We start from the raw sequence: 23,107 nt of genomic DNA, 5'->3' as shown, positions 1-23,107 counted from the left end.
ATAAATGAATGTTTTTGTTGTTGTTGAGTAGTAGAGAGTTAGGAAACCTTCTTGAAAGAAAGGCATCGTGGGTTGACACATGGGTGAGAAACGAATGGAAGGCAATTAGAGTGTTGGGAATCAAATTAATCACCTTTATTACATTTGGCACTTTAGTCTGCAGTGTGGTTTTACAGCATCTTCTGAGTCTGCATTGCCAGTATGTCAATGCTATGGAAGTTGTCTGAATGGTTTCAATGTTCTTAAATCCAGGATTACGGGAGTGGCGAAGGATGCAAGGACTGTTAATGCAGAGGTGGTAGGTTTTCAGGGTAGGGGAATGAGGTCACTGGAATTGCTGAGCAATTAACTCATCCCTCACAGCTCTTACTGCAAGATGTTGTGGTGGACCTCTTTCTTCCCACTTCCTCTCTGTATGGCAAGGTTGTGCAGGATGCAGCATGCTAAGATGCGGGAGACTCATTGTGGGACATATTGTCGGAAGCCCCCAGAATTATCCATACACCTGAACCTCTGCTTCAGCAGCCCTATTGTGCGCTTAGTAACAATCCTGGTGGTCCCATGGCATTGATTATACCTGTGTTTCCAGTGGGGTTGCGGAGGGGCATCATGTGCCACGTGTACTGGAGTAGGCCATTCAGCCCCTCGCGACTGCTCTGCCATTTGATAAGATCATGGCTGATCTGTGATCTAACTCCATATACCTGCCTTTGGCCCATATCCCTTAATACCTTTGGTTGCCAAAAAGCTATCTATCTCACATTTAAATTTAGCAATTGAGCTAGTGGAAGAGAGTTCCAAACTTCTACCACCCTTTGTGTGTAGAAATGTTTTCTAATCCAGCTCCTGAAAGGTCTGGCTCTAATTTTTAGACTGTGCCCCCCTACCCCTGGAATCCGCAACCAACGGAAATAGTTTCTGTCTATCCACCCTATCCGTTCCCCTTAATATCTTATAAACTTCGATCACATCACCCCTTAACCTTCAAAACTGTAGAGAATACAACCCCAATTTGTGTAAGCTCTCCTCGTAACTTAACCCTTGAAGTCCGGGTATCATTCTAGTAAACCTAACCTGCACTCCCTCCAAGGCCAAGATGTCCTTCCGAAGGTGCGGTGCCAGAACTGCTCACAGTACTCCAGGCGCGGTCTAACCAGGCTGCAGCATAACTTCTGCCCCCTTGTACTCTAGATATAAAGGCCAACATTCCATTAACCTTCTTGATTATTTTCTGCACCTGTTCGTGACACTTCAATGATCTATGTACCTGAACCCCTAGGTCCCTTTGGACATCCACTGTTTTTAACTTTTTACCATTTAGAAAGTACCCTGTTCTATCCTTTTTTGATCCAAAGTGGATGACCTAACATTTGTCTACATTGAATTCCATTTGCCACAGTTTTGCCCATTCACCTAATCTATCAATATCGCTTTGTAATTTTATGTTTTTATCTACACTGCTTACAATGCCACCAATCTTTGTGTCATCGGCAAACTTAGATATGAGACGTTGTATGCCTTCATCTAAGTCGTTAATAAATAGTGAATAATTGAGGCTCCAAGACAGATCCCTGCCGGACTCCACTAGTCACATCCTGCCAATGTGAGTACCTACCCATTATCCCTACTCTCTGTCGCCTTTCGCTCAGCCAACTTCCTAACCAAGTCCGTACATTTCCCTCGATTCCATGGGCTTCTATCTTAGCTAACAGTCTCTTATGTGGGACCTTATCGAATGCCTTCTGGAAGTCCATATAAATAACATTCCCCTGTCCACTACTTTAGTCACCTCTTCAAAAAATTCAATCAGGTTTGTCAGGCATGACCTACCTTTCACAAATCCATGCTGGCTCTCTGATTAACTGAAAATTCTCAAGGTGTTCAGTCACCCTATCCTTAATTATGGACTTCAGCATCTTCCCCACAACAGATGTTAGGCTAACTGGTCTACAATTCCCCGGTTTCCCTCTCTCTCCTTTCTTAAAAAGCGGAGTGACATGTGCAATTTTTCAATCTAGAGGGACAGTTCCTGAATCTAGAGAACTTTGAAAGATTATAGTTAGGGCATCTGCAATGTGCTCACCTACTTCCTTTGAAACCCTGGGATGGAAACCATATGGTCCTGGGGATTTGTCACTCTTTAGTGCTATTATTTTCTTCATTACGGTTGCTTTACATATATTAATTTTATCGAGTCCCTGTCCCCGATTCAATATTAGTTTTCTTGGGATTTCCGGCATGCTATCCTCTTTTTCTACTGGAAATACTGACGCAAAGTAATCGTTCAACATGTCCGCCATTTCCCCATTGTCAATGACAATATCCCCACTTTCAGTTTTTAAGGGGCCAACACTGCTCCTGACCACCCTCTTTTTCCTAATGTAACTATAAAAGTTCTTCGTATTGGTTTTGATATCCCTTGCAAGTTTCTTTTCATACTCTCTTTTTGTAGCTCTTACTATCTGTTTTGTGACCCTTCGTATCTTTCCCATTCACCAGGATCTTTGCCATTTTTTGCCTTTTTGTATGCCTTTTCCTTATGTCTTACACTGTCCCTTACCTCTTTAGTTGTCCTTGGCTGTTTTTTTTGGCAAGTAGAGTTCTTGCCCCTCAGGGGTATAAACAGATTCTGTATCTCGTTAAATGTTTCTTTAAACATTTCCCACTGATCATCAGTCGTTTTACCCATTAACAGATTTGCCCAGTTTACTGTGGACAGTCTCTGTCATCCCATTGAAGTTGGCCTTACCCAAGTCTAGAATCTTAGCAGCTGACCCTCTTTTTTCCCTTTCAAACACTACATTGAACTTGATCATGTTATGATCGCTATTGGATAGATGTTCGCGGACAGTTAAGCAGTCAACTAAATCTGGGTACCTTGCATAATCCCATTTCTGTGATCAAAGAATAGATGGACGTAAAAGGAGTAGTAGCCCTTTCTATTCATGAATGCTGCTGGCTAGTGTTCTGGTGCCCTGATGGTAACGTGTGCAGTCAACAACATCCTGAACATGAGGGAAGTCTATTAGCATGTAAATCCACAAGCGCTCTCATGTTGACAGGTGAGGTCAATGGGGAAGGTGATTTACTGGTTATCCCTGGCAAACAGGGCATTGGTGACCTGCTTAAAACATGTGTACTGCAAACTGGAAAATGCAGATGTCCCCTGTAGCAGACTGGAAGGAGCCAGTGGCAAAGAGGTTAAGGGCTATGGTGACTTAGAGAGCCACTGGCAATGCATGGCCCCTTTGTCCAGCAGGGAGCCAGACCTGTTGCAGGAGGCTACAGAGGTCTGCAATAGCCTGCTTGGAGAAGTGCAGCCTCCTGATACACTGCTCTTCAGATAGATCAAAGAAAGTGACTCTCAGCCTATACACTCTGTGCTGGGTATGGCCTCCTACTCACTCGCTTGCTCTCTACTATTAGGGCCAGCTGTTGCTCGTGCTGGTTGCTGAGGCTGCACTGCCACTGCTGCTCCTAATAGCACTCATGATAAGCAGATAAAGCATATTAAGGGTAAGTAAGGCCAGAAATTTACAAAAAAAAAACGAAGAAAGAAGCGATCTGGAAGCTCGTAACTCTCCTGGCGATCCAAACCACACAATGGCACACAACCCCTGTGATTCAATTACCTACAGGGATGTGCTCCCTTAGATAGTATTTCAATGGCTCAGAAACCAATCGCACTAGGTTCTACTGGCGGGTTGGGTGCTGGGCAGGACTTCCACGATTTTGTGTTAAAATAGTGTCAGGGTCCAAACTGCATCGTACGACTCTGATTTGCATGTATTCATGAGGCCCCTGCCTGCCTCTACGGGCGCCTTAGTCGACTAAAAAAATTGAGCAGTTAAAATGGCTGCCAATGAGAACGCAGTGGGAATGGAGCGATAAGTACTCTGCAGCAATTTTAAATGCCTGTCTGGCCCTGTTCCCACCAGGAAGGTGCAGGGTTAAAATCGGCCCTTGAAAATCACCGACAGATTCAGGACCAAAAAGGGCAGTGAAACCCAGCTGATTCAGTTCAGCTGTTCACTGCTGCCATGAACCAAGCAGCTCTCTAACAACTTTTAGGCCTAATATCAGGTCTCCATGAGGCTGTATGGAAAGAATTACAAAGCATAGTTTTCCTGCTTCAAAGAGAATTAAAAAACTCAGACCAAGAAGAGGAGGAAAAGGAGAGAAAAATTACTCCCCTCCCCAACAGTTGCAATTTAACAAGTTTTACTGACTTCACAATAACCAGTCTACTCAATATAAATTCCATCAGCAATGAAGGCAATAGTATTCTCAGGAAAAAAAGCTTCAAAAATTACAACCTATAATCTCCGAGTTTAAAATAGAAAGAATCCCACCTGTTGTCAATTTAATATAGTTATAATATCACAACACCAATACAATAAATAAAACTTCAACACACCGTTAATATTTCATTTGAATACACCTGCTCCAAAACGGGCAAGTACTTCCGATGTTTGCCAGAAATGACTACGGAAAATCAGGTGGTGCTAAAGTGGGTCGGGATTTGCCACAATAAATCCCCATCCAATTTCTCATCCTGTTAATTGTTTGATTTATAGGAATGAGTGTTAATTGTATTCAGGTGATGGGTATCAGGTGGAGTCCCCACCACCTGGTGGGTATTCAGGTGGGGACTCTCGTATTCTTTTCATAGGAGAGCTTATCTAAGGTGTGGTATATGTGTAAGGGGAATCACTGAGTAAAGACTTGGAAACAACTAAAGACCGGGCTCTAGTAATCTATCCTTCACCTGAAAAATATGCAGTGAAGAGAGAAAAATCTGGGTTTAATGGCATAGTGGACCTGGCTCTGCATCCAACCCACAGTAACAGAATAAAAAAGTTCCTTTTCTCTACTCACTACAATGGCCTTGTGTGGAATGGGGTTATGGCAGTCTTCACTCAACAAGCACAAAACCACAAAAGAAAACAATTCAGCGAAGGGATCTCACACACCAGGTATGTGCAAAACAGAATTCACACTTGTGCATTCCTCACTTAGATAAACATAAATCTTGAAAATGTGTGATTACTGGTCCATTTGAAGATAAATGAATTTTTGGAATGGTTTTATCTAAATTTACTAAGTTCTTTTTTTATTTGTTTATGGGATGTGGGAGTCGCTGGCGAGGCTGGCATTTATTGCCCATCCCTAATTGCCCTCGAGAAGGTGGTGGTGAGCCGCCTTCTTGAACCGCTGCAGTCCGTGTGGTGAAGGTTCTCCCACAGTGCTGTTGGGAAGGGAGTTCCAGGATTTTGACCCAGCGACGATGAAGGAACGGCGATATATTTCCAAGTCGGGATGGTGTGTGACTTGGAGGGGAACGTGCAGGTGGTGTTGTTCCCATGTACCTGCTGCTCATGTCCTTCGAGGTGGTAGAGGTCGCGGGTTTGGGAGGTGCTGTCGAAGAAGCCTTGGCTAGTTGCTGCAGTGCATCCTGTGGATGGTACACACTGCAGCCACAGTGCGCCAGTGGTGAAGGGAGTGAATGTTTAGGGTGGTGGATGGAGTACCAATCAAGCGGGCTGCTTTGTCCTGGATGGTGTTGATCTTCTTGAGTGTTGTTGGAGCTGCACTTATCCAGGCAAGTGGAGAGTATTCCATCACACTCCTGACTTGTGCCTTGTAGATGGTGGAAAGGATTTGGGGAGTCAGGTGGTGAGTCACTCGCCGCAGAACACCTAGCCTCTGATCTGCTCTTGTAGCCACAGTATTTATATGGCTGGTCAATGGTGACCCCCGGATGTTGATGGTGGGGGATTCGGCGATGGTAATGCCGTTGAATGTCAAGGGGAGGTGGTTAGACTCTCTCTTGTTGGAGATGGTCATTGCCTGGCACTTGTATGGCGCGAATGTTACTTGCCACTTATCAGCTCAAGCCTGGATGTTGTCCAGGTCTTGCTGCATGCGGGCTCGGACTGCTTCATTATTTGAGGGGTTGCGAATGGAACTGAACACTGTGCAGTCATCAGTGAGCATCCCCATTTCTGACCTTATGATGGAGGGAAGGTCATTGATGAAGCAGCTGAAGATGGTTGGGTCTAGGAAACTGCCCTGAGGAACTCCTGCAGCAATGCCCTGCGGCTGAGATGATTGGCCTCCAACAACCACTACCATCTTCCTATGTGCTAGGTATGACTCCAGCCACTGGAGAGTTTTCCCCGACTCCCATTGACTTCAATTTTACAAGGGCTCCTTGATGCCACACTCGGTCAAATGCTGCCTTGATGTCAAGGGCAGTCACTCTCATCTCACCTCACCTCTGGAATTCAGCTCTTTTGTCCACGTTTGGACCAAGGCTGTAATGAGGTCTGGAGCCGGGTGGTCCTGGCGGAACCCAAACTGAGCATCGATGAGCAGTTTGTTGGTAAGTAAGTGCCGCTTGATAGCACTGTCGACGACACCTTCCATCACTTTGCTGATGATCGAGAGTAGACTGATGGGGCGGTAATTGGCCGGATTGGATTTGTCCTGCATTTTATGGACAGGACATACCTGGGCAATTTTCCAAATTGTCGGGTAGATGCCGGTGTTGTAGCTGCACTGGAACAGCTTGGCTAGAGGCGTAGCTAGTTCTGGCGCACAGGACTTCAGCCGGGATGCTGTCGGGGCCCATAGCCTTTGCTGTATCCAGTGCACTCAGCCGTTTCTTGATATCACGTGGAGTGAATCGAATTGGCTGAAGACTGGCTTCTGTGATGATGGGGATATCGGGAGGAGGCCGAGATGGTTCATCCACTCGGTACTTCTGGCTGAAGATGGTTGCAAATGCTTCAGCTTTGTCTTTTGCACTCACGTGATGGACTCCGCCATCATTGAGGATGGGGATGTTTCCAGAGCCTCCTCCTCCTCCTCCTGTTAGTTGTTTAATTGTCCACCACCATTTATGACGGGATGTGGCAGGACTGCAGAATCTGATCCGTTGGTTGTGGAATCACTTAGCTCTGTCTATAGCATGTTGCTTCCGCTGTTTAGCATGCATGTCGTCCTGAGTTGCAGCTTCACCAGGTTGGCACCTCATTTTTAGGTACACCTGGTGCTGCTCCTGGCATGCTCTTCGACACTCTTCATTGAACCAGGGTTGATCCCCTGGCTTGTTGGTAATGGTAGAGTGAGGGATATGCCGGGCCATGAGGTTACAGATTGTGCTGGAATACAATTCTGCTGCTGATGGCCCACAGCGCCTCAAGTTAAACTAAGTTTACTAAAGTAAAGCCCAACAAAACAAGCTACAGAATGTTAATAGCTAAAATGATACTTGGCACTGGGGATTTGAATAATTGGTGGGACAGAAAAGTTCTCCATTAAGTGAAATAGCATTTTTTTTTTCTTCCTCAGATTTTTCTAAATAGTATTTGAATAAACCTTTATCCAAATTCAGTAACAAAGGCAGGGAAATGACTTACCTTTCAGTTCACCTAAGCCATGTACTAGAAACTGCGGGAAAACCCGAATGCAGTGCTCCATCCTATAACAAGTGAAATTACTTTGCACGTGTTTTCACTTTATCATATTCAAAGTATGAAGTAAATGACTAATTAATCCAGCACTGGATTCAAAAATTGGAGCAAAAAACACAGAAAATACTTAGTTGCTACCTTTAATCAATATTGGTTATCCTTTCCTCTTCACTTTCCTCCACCTCTGTTTATCTGACACTACAGCACTGAACTGCAAGCAAGATAATTAACTGTAGTATACAGATTAAATTGGTTATTTGCCCTATACAAAGTCTTAGTCAGTACCTGTGCAACTATCACTGCGTGTCTGAGCTTCAGGCCCCAGGTTGTCTGCATTTTCCTTCCTTCCTAAAATGCAAAAAGAAATTAGTCTCAAAATCCAAATAAAATGGTGATTAAAAATAGGTGAATTAATTTACCTAGTACATTTTTCTGTGTCCTGATAAACACGTAAAGCCAAGATGAAATATATGAATTTCCAAACAGCTTCCTGAGCACTGCTCCTAAAACTGGCACATTTCATCTATTCCACTCAGTTGCTGATACTTACATTGTGCTGGTACAGAAATACTCATCCACATCAGCTATTAAGATCAGAACATTAACATTCCAAATAGTGATCACTGCCAAGCTACAAAGAGACTTCAATTCTGGTGGCACAGTAGAGCACGGATAACAATATGGCAATGGGGTACACAAATTAAACTCCCACAGTGCTGAGCTCTGTACTTGAATGAGAGTATCAGAGATATTGAGCTCTGCACAATACTGGTGAGAGTCTGGGAAAAGGGGTGAAAAATGCTTTATACATTTATAATATAACCTGGGTGAACAAGGCTAACACAATTAGTTAATGTCCAAAGTGCTTCAAATCTAGTTTGAGCAGTTTCGGTAAACAGCAATTTATCTCCTCAAATACTGCTATAATTACAAACTAAAGTTAGTGCAGTGTTGTGGAATTTATTTTTTGTTTATATTCTTACACCTTCCTAGATGTAAAACAGGGTACCACTTCTCTAGTGCACTGCCCTTGAGATAAATACAGCTGTAAAGCATTTAAAGCACACAGGAGCTGAAGTGAAAGTATGCAGAGGTATGTAGCTATTTTGTAATCTCCATAACATTAGCTCACGATAACAATGACATAACCCGGAAACCCGCTTCCTATGAGGTAGGCCCATCTGAAACCATTTCACTCCAGCTGCTTCCTTCTTTTATGCCTTTAAAGGTGAAAACATGAAAGCCAGCACTGAGTTCAAGCTATAGAAAAAGTTTCTTTTGTGCGACTCGTTACCTTTAAGCATTCGACTTTTCAAGGCTGAATTATCTTAGTCCTTCTTTTATTAGGTGGATATTTTAAAAATTATTGGGATATTATTGCATTTATTGCCCATCCCTAGTTGCCCTGAGAAGATGGTGGGTATGGACCTTATCAAACTGCTGCAGTCCATATTCTTTGTAGTAGTTTGATACAACTGAGTGGCTTGCTCGGTCACTTGAGGATAGTTGAGAGAACAAGCCTAACACAACAATCCGACAGCTTTGTGGTCACTTTTGCTCATACCAGCTTTTTAAAGTTCAAATTCTCAAACTATCACGGTGGAATTTGAACACTCATTCTCCAGATTACTAGTTCAGGCCTCTGGATTACTAGTGCAGTAATATAACCACTACATTACTGCACCCCCTGGTTTAAAAAAAAAGACAACTGTGAGGCATAAAGGGTATGAAGCAAAGGAAGGGGAATCCTGTCAGAAAAGGAGGGGAAGTATCAGAGGCCTGGAACAGATTAAACAGTAAAGTCAATACTATTATCTTTCCCCCCCTCCCCAATTGATTAAATCTTGGAGGCTCAAGCACTAATAAAATTCAGAGCCCGACAGTTTTTTTTAAAAATAGGTAATTGTTTGAAACCTGGTATTTAGATTGAGAAGGAGTAAATACAAGACCCTGTGAAAACAATTTCAGTTGATCTGAATGTGGGCACAATGCAGAACAGTTTCTAAAAAAAAGTGAACATAATCCGATTATAATGAGACAAGGCCTGAAAAGATTTTGTGCATCTGCAGACAAATAATGAATTAATACCTTGAAAACATGACAGAAAAAGAAACTGGATGGCACTGCACTTATTTGTGACACTACAGTACCAGCATCAAAAGGCCTAATTTTGCATCCAAGTCAACTTAAAAAAAATACATTCAAGGAATAAAGATGTACAAAGTTTCCACTATGTTAGAACATGAATCAAAACGTGACAACTTTGAGGCTCACGGCACCATTTCAGAATAAATTACAACTTTTGAATATACTCATTTTTTGTTCCATACACTTTTTTAGCTCTGATAATTTGCAACGTTAAAGTTAAGTCATTTCTTGAAGTGCCAAAAATATAAGTACTTGGAATTTCTCAAGACACAGCGGTGGTAATATTTACTATGCCAACATAGCTGAAATGCAACAGTGAAATGGCATGCAAGTGCCTTTTGTGCCTCCCACAAAGTTTCCACATGAGTCATTAAAAATAACACTTTTTGGTTGGTGTGTGAACTATACTCATGCCAGGTAACCTCAAGAATTACTCAACAATGTTACAGGAACAAATAGAGTGCCTATTATGGCATGAAAAAATTTTAAATTATTGGTAGTGACTTAAAAAAACATCGAAAGCCCGAATAGATTAATGAAGGGTAACTTACGAAAGGACAATGCTTAATGCAAAGTAGTTTTAAGTCAAAGTTTTACAATTAGGTGGCAGGCTGAACAAAGCTCTTGTTCCCAACACTTTTGACTCAACGTAGGAAAGATGAGCTCCTTCATGCCAAAGAGCACCCTCTACTGCACTAAGATGCGGCTAGGCTGTCAGCCTTGCACAGAATTTTGACCAAACAACATAAAAGTTGCTAATGCTTAAGACAGATTCCCATATTTACAAGAGCACCACAACAGCTGCATCTCAATTAATTCTGCATCAATTCAAAAAATAAGCAACTAAGTTTCCCACAGCATTTCTCCAGTCTTTCAAACACTTCCCAAAAATGGTGAGATTGTACAGAACCTCTCTCCTTCCCCAAGAACATGAGAAATAGGAGGAGTAGGCCATATGGCCCCTCCAGCCTGCTCTGCCATTCAATAAGATCATGGCTGATCTTCGACCTCAACTCCACTTTCCCCTAATGTCCAAAAATCTATCGATCTCAGCCTTGAACATATTCAACGACTCAGCATCTACAGCCCTATGGGGTAGAGAATTCCAAAGATTCACAAACCTCTGTGTGAAGAAAGTCCTCCTCATCTCAGTCTTGAATGACAGACTCCTTATCCTGAGACTATGCCCACCTAGTTCTAGACTCTCCAGCCAGGGGAAATAACATCAGCATCTACCCTGTCAAGCCCCTTCAGAATCTTGGATCTTTCAATGAGATCACCTCATTTTTCTAAACTCCAGAGAATATAGGCCCATTCTACTCAATCTCTCCTCACAGGATAACCTTCTCATCCCAGGAATCAATCTAGTGAACCTTTGTTGCACCGCCTTGAAGGCAAGTGTATCCTTCCTTAGATAAGGAGACCAAAACTGTACACAGTACTCCAGGTGAAGTCTTCAAAGCCCTGTACAACTGTAGTAAGACTTCCTTACTCTTGAGCTCCAACCCCCTTGCAATAAAGGCCAATGTGCCATTTGCCTTCCTAATTGCCTGCTGTACCTGCATACTAACTTTTTCTGTTTCTTGTCCAAGGACACCCAAGTCCCTCTGAACACCAACATATTATAGTTTCTCACCATTTAAAAAATATTCTGTTTTTCTATTCTTCCTACTGAAGTGAATAACTTCACACTTCCCACATTATACACCATCTGCCACCTTCTTGCTCACTCACCTAACCTGTCTATATCCCTTTGCAGATTCTTTGTGTCCTCCTCACAGCTTACTTTCCCACCTAGCTTTGCATTGTCAGAAAACTCGGATACATTTCACTCGGTCCCTTCATCGAAGTCATTAATGTAGATTGTAAACAGCTGAGGCCCAACCACTCCATTAGTGACAGCCTGCCAACTTGAAAATGACCTGTTTATCCCTACTCTGTTTTCTCTCGGTTAACCAATCCTCTATCCATGCTATTACCCCCAACTCCATGAACCCTTATCTTGCCTAACAACCTTTTATGTGGCACCTTATCAAATGCCTTTTGAAAATCCAAATATACTACGTCCACTGGTTCCCCATTATCTACCCTGCTTGTTACATCCTCTAAAAACTCTTACTAAATTTGTCAAACACGATTTCCCTTTCATAAAACCATGTTGACTCTGCCTAATCATATTATGATTTAAGTGCAGTTACCACTTCCTTAATAATGGATTCCAGCCGTTTCGTGATGACTGATGTCAGGCTAACTTGCCTGTAATTCCGTGTTCTCTCTCCCTCCTTTCTTAAATAGCAGGGATACATTTGCTACCTTCCAATCCGCTGGGACCGTTCTAGAATCTAGGGAATTTTGGAAGATCGTAACAAAGCATCCACTATCTCTGCAGCCACCTCTTATAGAGCCCTAGGATGTAGGCCATCAGATCCAGGGGATGTGTCAGCTTTTAGTCCCATTGGTTTCTCCAGTACTTTTTCTCTACTGATATTAATTACTTCAAGCTCCTCACTCTCATTAGCCCCTTGGTTTCCCACTATTTCTGGTATGCTTTTTGTGTCTTCTACTGTGAAGACAGATACAAAATATTTGTTTAATGTCTTTGCCATTTCCTGATTCCCCATTATAATTTCTCCTGTCTCAGCCACCAATGTTTACTTTTCTACTTTCTTTCTTTCTTTTTACATACTTGTAGATGCTCTTGCAATCCGTTTTTATATTTTTTGCTAGTTTACTTTCATATTTTATTTTCTCCCTCTATCAATATCTTGGTCATCCTTTGCTGGTTTCTAAAACTCTCCAAATCCTCAGGCTTACTGCTCCTTTTTGCAACATTATAAGCCTTCTCTTCTAATCTGATACTATCCTTAACTTCTTTAGTTAGCCACAGAAGAATCACTTTTCCCGTGGAGTTTTTATTTCTCAATGGAATGTATATTCGTTGAGAACACTGAAATATTTCTTTAAATGTTTGCCTTTGCTTATCTACCGTCATACCCTTCAATCTAATTTCCCAATCGACCTTAGCCAACTCACCCCTTTTACCTAGGTAACTGGCTTTAAGTTTAAGACTAGTTTTGGACTTAAGTACGTCACTTTCAAACTCAGTGACATTCTATCATCATTATGATCAGTCTTCCCCAGAGGATCCCTAACTGTGAGATTACGAATTAACCCTGTCTCATTTCACAATACAAGGTCTAAAGTAGCCAGTTCCCTGGTTGGTTCCATGATGTATTGTTCGAAGAAACGGTCTTGAAGGCATTCCATGAACTCGTCTTCCAGACTACCTTTGTCAATTTGATTTGTCCAGTCTATATGAAGATTAAAGTCCCCCACAATTATTGTATTACCTTTGTTACAAGCTCCTATTATTTCTTGATGAATACCATGTCCAACGGTACAGTTACTGCTAGGGTGCCTATTAACTACTCCCGCCAGTGTTTTCTGCCCCATGTTATTTCTTATTTCCACCTATACTGATCCTACTTCCTTATCCTCTGAGCCAAAATCCTTGACTCACCACTGTCGTTACATCATCCTTTATTATGACTACCCCAACCCCCACCCAATTCCCTTTCCATTCTGCCTGTCTTTTTGAAACATCAAGCACCCCAGAACATGTAGTTCCCAACCATGGTCATTTGGCAATCATGTCTCTGTAATGGCGATTAGATCAAACCCATTCATCTCTATTTATGCCACTAATTCGTCTATCTTGTTACAAATGCTTCGTGCATTGAGATATAGAGCCTTTAATTTTAACTCTTTACCGTTTTTCCCTGCTTTAGCTTTATTTGCTGATGCACTGTTACCATTAAATTCTGTCCCTCCCTGCTATAGTCTGCTGATCTTTACCCAATTCACCATATTGATCTGTTGCCTTGACTTTTCTCTTCAGATTTCTAAATTTCCCCACACCTGACCCCTCCCACACACACAGCCCCCCTATTTAGTTTAAAGCTCTAGCTATTCAGTTCGCCAGGACACTGATCCCAGTCCAGTTTAAGTAGAGCCGGTCCCAAAGGAACAGCTCCCTCATTCCCCAGTACTGCTGCCAGTGCCCTATGAATCAAAACCCGTCTCCCACACCACTCAACCACATATTAAACTCTCTGATCTGTTTGTCCCTATGCCAATTTGCGCATAGCTCAGGAAGTAATCCAGAGATTACCACTTTTTTTTATTCATTCATGGGATGTGGGCGTCGCTGGCAAGGCCAGCATTTGTTCCCCATCTCTAATTGCCCTTAAAAAAGGTGGTGGTGAGCCGCCTTCTTGAACCGCTGCAGTACGAGTGGTGAAGGTTCTCCCACAGTGCTGATAGGTAGGGAGTTCCAGGATTTTGACCCAGCGACGACGAAGGAACGGCGATATATTTCCAAATCGGGATGGTGTGTGACTTGGAGGGGAACGTGCAGGTGGTGTTGTTCCCATGTGCCTGCTGCCCTGGTCCTTCGAGGTGGTAGAGGTCGCGGGTTTGGGAGATGCTGTCGAAGAAGCCTTGGCTAGTTGCTCCAGTGCATCCTGTAGATGGTACACAATGGAGCCACGGTGCGCTGGTCATGAAGGGAGTGAACGTTTAGGGTGGTGGATGGGGTGCCAATCAAGCAGGCTGCTTTGTACAGGATGGTGTCGAGCTTCTTGAGTGTCGTTGGACCTGCACTCATCCAGGCAAGTGGAGAGTATTCCATCACACTCCTGACTTGTGCCACACAATATCCAGCCTCTGCCCTGCTCTTGTAGCCACAGTATTTATGTGGCTGGTCCAGTTATGTTTCTGGTCAATGGTGACCCCCAGGATGTTGATGGTGGGGGATTCGGCGATGGTAATGCCGTTGAATGTCAAGGGGAAGTGGTTAGACTCTCTCTTGTTGGAGATGGTCATTGCCTGGCACTTGTATGGCGCGAATGTTACTTGCCACTTATCAGCTCAAGCTTGGATGTTGTCCAGGTCTTGCTGCAGGCGGGCAAGGAATACCTCATTATTTAAGGGGTTGCGAATGGAACTAAACACTGTGCAATCATCGGTGAACATCCCCATTTCTGACCTTATGATGGAGGGAAGGTCATTGATGAAGCAGCTGAAGATGGTTGGGCCGAGGTCATTGCCCTGAGGAACTCCTACAGCAATGTCCTGGGGCTGAGATGTTTGGCCTCCAACAACCACTACCATCTTCCTCTGTGCTTGGTACGACTCCAGCCACTGAAGAGCTTTCTCAGAGATTTCCATTGACTTCAATTTTACTCGGGCTCCTTGGTGCCACACTCGGTCAAATGCTGCCTTGATGTCAAGGGCAGTCACTCTCACCTCACCTCTGGAATTCAGCTCTTTTGTTCATGTTTGGACCAAGGCTGTAAGGAGGTCTGGAGCCGGGTGGTCCTGGCGGAACCCAAACTGAGCATCAGTGAGCAGGTTATTGGTGAGTAGATGCCGCTTGACAGCACTGTTGACAACACCTACCATCAACTTGCTGATGATTGAGAGAAGACTGATTGGGCGGTGATTGGCCGTATTGGATTTGTCCTGCTTTTTGGGGACAGGACATACTTGGGCAATTTTCCACATTGTCGGGTAGGTGCCAGTGTTGCAGCTGCACTGGAACAGTTTGGCTTGAGGCGCGGCTAGTTCTGGATCACTACAGCCGGGATGTTGTCGGGACCCATAGCCTTTGCTGTATCCAGTGCACTCAGCCGTTTCTTGATATCATGTGGAGTGAATCGAATTGGCTGAAGACTGGCTTCTGTGATGAAGATATCGGGAGAAGGCAGAGATGGATCGTCCACTCGGCACTTCTGGCTGAAGATGGTTGCAAACGCTTCAGCCTTGTCTTTTGCACTCACATGCTGGGCTCTGCCAGCATTGAGGATGGGGATGTTTCCAGAGCCTCCTCCTCCCGTTAGTCGTTTAATTGTCCACCACCATTCACGAGTGGATGTGGCAGCACTGCAGAGCTTTAATCTGATCCGTTGGTTATGGAAACGCTTAGCTCTGTCTATAGCATGTCGCTTCCGCTGTTTAGCATACATGTAGTCCTGTGTTGTAGCTTCACCAGGTTGGCACCTCTTATTTTTTGGTACACCTGGTGCTGCTCCTGGCATGCTCTTCTGCACTCCTCATTGAACCAGGGTTGATCCCCTGACTTGTTGGTAATGGTAGAGTGAGGAATATGCCAGGCTCGACACCAACCAGGACAAAGTAGCCCGCTTGATTGGGGCCCCATCCACCACACGAAACATTCACTCCCTTCACCACCAGCGCACAGTGGCTGCAGTGTGTACCATCCACAGGATGCACTGCAGCAACTCGCCAAGGCTTCTTCGACAGCACCTCCCAAACCCGCGACCTCTACCACCTAGAAGGACATGAGCAGCAGGTACATGGAAACAACACCACCTGCACGTTCCCCTCCAAGTCAAACACCATCCCGACTTGGAAATATATCGTCGTTACTTCATCGTCGCTGTGTCAAAATCCTGGAACTGTCACGGGCAGATGCATCTGCGACAGGTAGATTGGTGAGGACGAGGTCCAGTAGATTTTTCCCTCGTGTTGGTTCGCTCATCACCTGCCGCAGTCCCAGTCTGGCAGCTATGTCCTTCAGGACTCGGCCAGCTCGGTCAGTGGTGGTGCTACTGAGCCACTCTTGGTGATGGACATTGAAGTCCCCCACCTAGAGTACTTTCTGTGCCCTTGCTACCCTCAGTGCTTCCTCCAAGTGGTGCTCAACATGGAGGAGGACTGATTCATCAGCTGAGGGAGGACGGTTGGTGGTAATCAGCAGGAGGTTTCCTTGCCCATTTTTGACCTGATGCTACGAGATTTCATGGTGTCCGGAGTCAATGTTGAGGACTCCCAGGGCCACTCCCTCCTGACTGTATATCACAGATTTCTAGACACAAAAGGCATCAAGGAGTATGGGGTGACTTCAGGAATATGGTATTGAGATAGAGGACCAGCCATAATCATAGTGAATGGCAGAGCAGGCTCGAACGGCCGAATGGCCCACTCCTGCTCCTATTTTCTATGCTCCGCCACCACTGGTGGGTCTATCCTGCCGGTGGGACAGGACACACCCAGGGATGGTGATGGAAGAGTCTGGGACATTGGCTGAAAGGTACGATTCTGCGAGTATAGCCACGTCAGGCTGTTGCTAGACTAGTCTGTGGGACAGCTCTCCCAATGTCGGCAGAAGTTCCCAGATGTTAGTGAGGAGGACCTTGCAGGGTCGACTGGGCTTGGTTTGCCTTTGTCGTGTCCGGTGCCGGGTGGTCCGTCCGGTTTTATTCTTATTATGACTTTTTGTAGCGAGATTGTACAACTGAGTGGCTTGCTAGGCCATTTCAGAGAGCGATTAAGAATCTGGGTCTGGAGTCACATATCGGCCAGACTGGGTAAGGATGGCAGGTTTCCTTCCCTAAAGGGCATTAGTAAAATTGAGGTTCTGCTTATTAATTTAGACTCTAGCTCCTCGCACTGTCTCAGCAGAACCTTATTCTTAGTTCTACCTATGTCGTTGGTTCCTACGTGGACCACGACAACTGGATCCTCCTACTCCTGCTTCAAGTTTTTTTCCTTTTCCAGACATGAGGCGATATTCCTAACCCTGGCACCAGGCAGGCAACGCAGCCTTCGGGACTCTCGGTCGCGGCTGCAGAGAACAGTGTCTATCCCCTACCATTACCATATTCCTTTTTACTCCCCCCACTTGAAAGGCCTCCTGTACCACAGTGCCGTTTGTCAGTTCGCCCATCCTCCCTGCAGCCCTTGATCTTGTCCAGCAGGTACGAGGTACTTGCTACCTGTATGAATGAGAACAAGGGCTGAGGCTCTTCCATCACTACATCCTGGGTCCCCATACCTGCCTGATTCGCAGTCACACCCTCCTGTCCCTGACCATTGAATGAATCTAAACTACTACCTAATCTAAGGGATACCTACCATATACAAATGCAGAGGTAACTACCAGTTACAGGGCAGGGTTGCTGGATTAAGCATTAAACCATACTAAACATCTATGGTTTGTTCACTGGCACTCATGTAACATTCTATGTGTTTTTCTATACTCCTAGAATGCATGGGGTTCAATTTCATGAGGCGGCTGTATTTGTGATTTCAAGCTACATTCCTTTATGCCACCTAATATAAAAAGAAACTGAAATAATTTGGAATTCCAGATATTGATATCTACAGGGATACATATATTTTATAAATAGTCTGAGTTGCATGAGAAGGAATGAGAAAAACCTGTGGAATCAATATGTTCCAGCGACTTTTATTGGACTTTGCCAAATTACAAGATGGCTGCTAGTTTACTGTATCGAAAATGTGTGTGCCCTTCTCGCTACATCACAGACCAACTAAGTGTTTAGACAAATATGGCAAAAATACAGTTCAGTTAAATTCAAAGCAAATTCATTACATCCTTCACTCTTATTTCCCTTCACAAGCTGTTCAACTCCAGTTGATGGGGGCCAGGAGGAGGAAAGAGAAAAAAAAAATTGCTGCCAACCCACACACACATTTTCAGCATGGGTTGCTGGATGATGGAGTGGAAAGCCTGGCTGATTTCCTTCTCCCTAATCCAGATCACTGAAACCAATTATAGCACTCCTTCCAGCATCCTGGCTGAATTCAACTAACTAAGTACGGATTGGGGATAAGGTTGAAGAGCCATCGGGGACCTTCCATAAATTTCTCAATTTTTAGCTTATGGTTGTACAAGGAGGAGGAGGAGGAAAAACAAAAACAAAAAGGCTCAATCGTATCAGATAGGGGAAAAGCTTAGCTGGTTATTAGCTGTGACTAATATTTACAAAATAAATTCATTTTCTCTGCAATGAATTTAAGTGCATTACAAAAGTATTCCAAACTAATCCTTAAATAAATCTCTTTCACACACTGGTGAATCGCATATGGTTTTGCTCATGGTGCACTGAAGTGTGTGCTATTTCATGCTATGTACTGTATAATGGTACTAGATCAATTGAACAATTAAAATTGCATTTCTATGTTTTTTTCAGATTCAAATTACATGGTCGTATCAACATTTGTGAAAATCGATAATCAGTGCCTTGATTATTATTGGTATTTAGTTTGGTTAAGCATTATTTGAATTGTGTTTTTTTTTAAATTTACATTTCCAGAATCCAAAGGAAGATTGCAGATTAGGAAGACAGGGGGGTTAATGTGGCTTTAGTAGTGTTGGGAGCATGGTCTAAAGTGCAGGAATGGAGTATTAGTAAAAGAGTCCATTCGGTATTGAAACGATGGGAGATGGGTTCCAGAGTTTGAAGTACTGGAGTTCTGGTCTCTGTATTATAGAAAGGATATAGATTGGAGAAGGTGCAAAAAAGATTCACAAGGATGATACCAGAACTGAAAGGAAAGGCTGAACATGGTGGGGCTCTTCTCTCTTGAAAAGGGAAAGCTGAGGGGTGACATGATTGAGGTCTTGAAGATAATGAAAGGGTTTGATAGGGTAGACAGAGAAAATGTTTCCACTTGTGGGGTGAGACCAAAACTAGAGGTCATAAATATAAAATAGTCGCTAATAAATCCAACAGGGAATTCAGGAGAAATTTCTTTACCCAAAGGGTGGTAAGAATGTGGAACCCGCTACCACAAGGTGTAGTTGAGGTGACTAACACAGATGCATTTAAGGAGAAACTAGATAAGCACAGGAGCGAAAAAGGAATAGAAGGGAATGCTGATAGAGTTAGATGAAGTAAAGAGGGAGGAGGCTCATGTAGCGCATAAATGCTGGCATAGACCAGTTGGGCCGAATGGCCTGTTTCTGTGCTGTACATTCAACGCAATTCAATGTGTTGGGAATGTGAAAGTGATGGAAGGAAGTCTCGGGGTCTGGAAGCATTGGGTTGGTGATGGGTTACTGGTGCATTGGGGAGCGAGTTTGTTGACAGTGGGAGGTAGTTCCTGGTAAGTAGGAACAGTGGGGAGGAAGGAATAATGGGATGTCACTTCAAGGAAATTAAAGCCAGTTCCTGGATTAGGAATTTAGCATTAGTGGTGGGAGGAAGTGACTTCTACATGATAATAAATTATTCCTCTAAATATATTAAAAACCTTACATCTGTGTGTACTTAGGAATTTATAATGGGAAAAATTGACAATGTTCACATCTATAATGGAACTGCCTGTGTAAACTTGTCAAGCTGTAATTACAATCTCCTGCCAGTGGTAGCAGTGGTGTTTCAGTTTTGTAACTCCCAGCTCTGCATCTTCTGCTGCAGAGGAACTTGTACGCTCTAACCAACTCTACTCCTCTGGTTTCCAAACTAATTGATTTTCTATTAAAAATATATTATAGTTAAATAGCAAAACATAAGTATTTTATTAAAAAATGACAGATTGACAACTGAATTACATCAACGCATTCTGGTCCAATCATCATTCCTCAACTAATGCCCCCAGACCAAATTAGCTGGTCATTTATATCATTTGGTGAGCAATGTAATACTACAATAATAGCAAGAGCAATTACCTACCATCTGGGGTCTTCACTTTTCAAATGATATGCATTATCTACGTACTAAATATATAATCTAGCTTGATAGTTTGAGAAAATCCTACATATTAAAATGTCACATCATAAATTGGTGGTGCTGCAGGTTGCCACTTGCTCCTACACTGTACAAAGCCCCACAACCTACACCATCGTTCCAGTTCATTTTGACAAACTAAAAAAGCCAAAATAACTACTCAACACTAACCCCATCACTTTAGGGAGACTGGCTTCACATACAAGTTGCATCATGCCAGGATTCTGTGGTGACATTCAGCCTCCTAGTTCTGGTCCGGGCCACATATGAACCAGTCTCCCTATGCTCCGTCTTATTACACTTCATCCACCTTCTGACTTGTTCTCCAAAGCTTGTGTGGCTACATAAATAAAAAGGCTGAGAATGCCAACCATTAAGAGTTCTGTATTTGTTGCGATTCATATTTGCCTGGTCCCAGCCAGCATGTGAAGTTATGCTGGGACCTCATCACGCAGGCGGGAGATCGGGCTTCACTAATGCCATTTAAAGGCAAAGGAGAGTTGCAGTCTGTCTGCAAACAGGAAGGAACACGTTCGAAGAAAGAAATAACTGCAAGACAGACTGACAGGGCACCTGGATTTTGTGATGCCACCTTGGACGCGCTGGTACAGGTGGTGGACAGCAGGAGGGAGGTCCTCTTTCCCCCTCCAGGGGGCCGAAACCCCTCCAGGTAACACCTGCACTACCAATGGAAAGAGGTTGCATAGCTTGTGAATGCCAAGGGCTCAGCTTCCAGGACATGACTGGAATGCAGGAAAAAGTTCAATGACCTCACCAGAGTTGTCAAGGTTACAATACTGATACTGCTCTCTTGCTCTCTGCTCACACATCCACCTCCTTCAGCTTCACTACTCTCAGTACTCTGCTTCCCTTCACTCTCCTACAATCACTACACCAGACTTCATTCTTACTTCTATCTCACTCTGCGTGACAAACTATAAATGCTTTCACCAACCACTTCTTTCTTTGCTCTCCCTTAACACCAAAAGTTAATCCTTGTCCCTCTTTCATTTCAGGTGCTGCAAATGTGGATGCCCCTGTGCCACATCAGGAAGAGGATGTCAGCCTTCCTGAAGGTGCAGCATCACTCAATCTGATCCTAGCAAGCACCAGTTCAGAGACTAGCATCATGCAATCTTTAGAGGGTAGGATAGAGGCGGAATCTTTAAGTGGTGGATCACCGGACACAGGTGCAGGAATTAGGGCAAAGAAAATGGACTCCACCAGGTGCCAGCTCACCAGAGGGCAAGATCGATACTAGCTCTGCTGCAGAGGAGTCAAATGCTGATTCAAGGGCCCAGGTTAACATAGAAAGCTGATGGGCATTCACTGAGAAATGCTAGGTGCACTGGGCAGCCCGTCAGCGAGCTTGGGCTTAAGAGCATGGAGCAGTCCAGTTCCAACTTGTGTCGGGGCTTCACACAGAGCATGGAGATCGTGCTGACCAATGTTGAGAGAGTGGTCAACTCCATGAACAGGACAGTGGTGCGCTCCATGACAGAGCCTCCAGAATTAGCTCTGACAGCTTCAATGGCAACTCACACTGCTGCCTTGGGACCTCAGACAGCTGCCATCGTGGCTCTGGGGGTCAGTGATGACAGGGACTTCCAGAGTGTAACATCACTCCTACACTCTGTTCTCGCGACAGCTTGCCTGCTTCTCTGCCACCCACTCCACCAGTCCCCTTGTTAGTGCCACACAACCCAGAGCCATACTGCCCTGGCCCTCACCGAGATGCTACAGTCTGCAGCCCAAGGCCACCCACCACAGACATCTGGTGTCTTCAATGGAAGCTGAGCAGCCTTCCACCTCTCAAGCCGTAGCCACTGAGGGTACCTTTTGTAGGAGCACTAGCATAGGTATGCGAGCACACATGACAGGCATTAAGGGCTTTCTCAAGAGTGATTCATAGTTATTCTTGATAAATATTTGACAGATGGAATGGAGTTGTTGGATGAATTGTTTTCTGGTATGGATTTGGTGTTGGTGGTTCTATTTGTAGTGAAGGGAGAGCAAGACCCATACGGATGCACTGAATAAAGACAATGGGACGGTGGTAGAATGGACGATGATAAGGATTATGGAACTGTTGGTGTATGGGGTGGGAGGGATGGTTCACGTGAATCCTAGTCCAAGCACTCGAACAGCATGGGGCATTGGTGGTCAATGCTCTTGCTCCTGCTTCCCAAGTAGTGGTAAGGGCTGGTCCCTCATGATGGCTGGGTTATGGAGCATGCAGCAAATCTACATATACACTCAGGTGTACTGCAAAACTCCGACTGAACAAAACAGGCAGCCGAAGTGTTGCTTGAGGATGCCGACTGAATGATCAATGACATTCCTGGTGGCATCATGGCTCTCTTTGTAGGGCAGCTCTGCATCTGTGCCTCGGTTCCTGACAGGAATCATGACCAAAATCTGAAGGGGAAAGCCCTTGTCCCCTAGTAGCCAGCCTGTGACCTGCCCGTGGTTCGAATAAAGGCAGCACAGGAGGACTGGTGCAGGATGGCGGAGTCATGACTGCTGCCAGGAAATTGGGCACAAACCTGCATGATGCCTGTGTTTGCAAATCTGCTGAACATTGAGTGTGTAGAATCCCTTTCTATTGATAAGAGAAGCCAGGCAGGGAGCACACAAGGTACTGCGGTGTATATAGCACCTTGCACCCTGGGGAAACCTGCAATGCTGACAAAGCCGACAAGCTCTCTTGCCGTGCTTCTCTATGTTCATGGGGTAGGAGATGTAGCTATTCCAGAGCCTCAGTGACCGCCATGATAGAACGGTGGACTGCAAATTGGGAGATGTCGCTGATGTCACCTGCTTTAGCCTGGAAAGAGCCTGTAGCATATTGGTCAGGGGCCACGGTGGCCTTGACAGCCACAGGCAGTGCTGTCCATGCCCTGGTACAAGGACGAGTTGTGG

The 23,107-nt window shown here is 44.4% G+C and overlaps 1 protein-coding gene across 2 annotated transcripts in view; it reads right to left on the bottom strand.

The window, feature by feature from the left end:
• The window catches only part of zeb1b (zinc finger E-box binding homeobox 1b), a 150,061-nt gene that overhangs the window by 33,369 nt on the left and 93,585 nt on the right, over window positions 1–23,107 (bottom strand). The window contains exon 3 of one of the 2 annotated variants that reach the window (XM_068007446.1): window positions 7,764–7,826. The exons of the other annotated variant lie outside the window; for it this stretch is intronic. Coding sequence (XP_067863547.1) covers window positions 7,764–7,826 — 63 coding nt within the window. The remainder of the gene's footprint in view (window positions 1–7,763; window positions 7,827–23,107) is intronic. 2 annotated transcript variants of the gene reach the window in all.

The sequence above is a fragment of the Heptranchias perlo genome, chromosome 2 (genome assembly GCF_035084215.1).
Source record: "Heptranchias perlo isolate sHepPer1 chromosome 2, sHepPer1.hap1, whole genome shotgun sequence".
Taxonomy (NCBI): domain Eukaryota; kingdom Metazoa; phylum Chordata; class Chondrichthyes; order Hexanchiformes; family Hexanchidae; genus Heptranchias; species Heptranchias perlo.
Note: the sequence above shows the minus strand (reverse complement) of the source record. Positions and strands in the feature narration are given on the sequence as shown.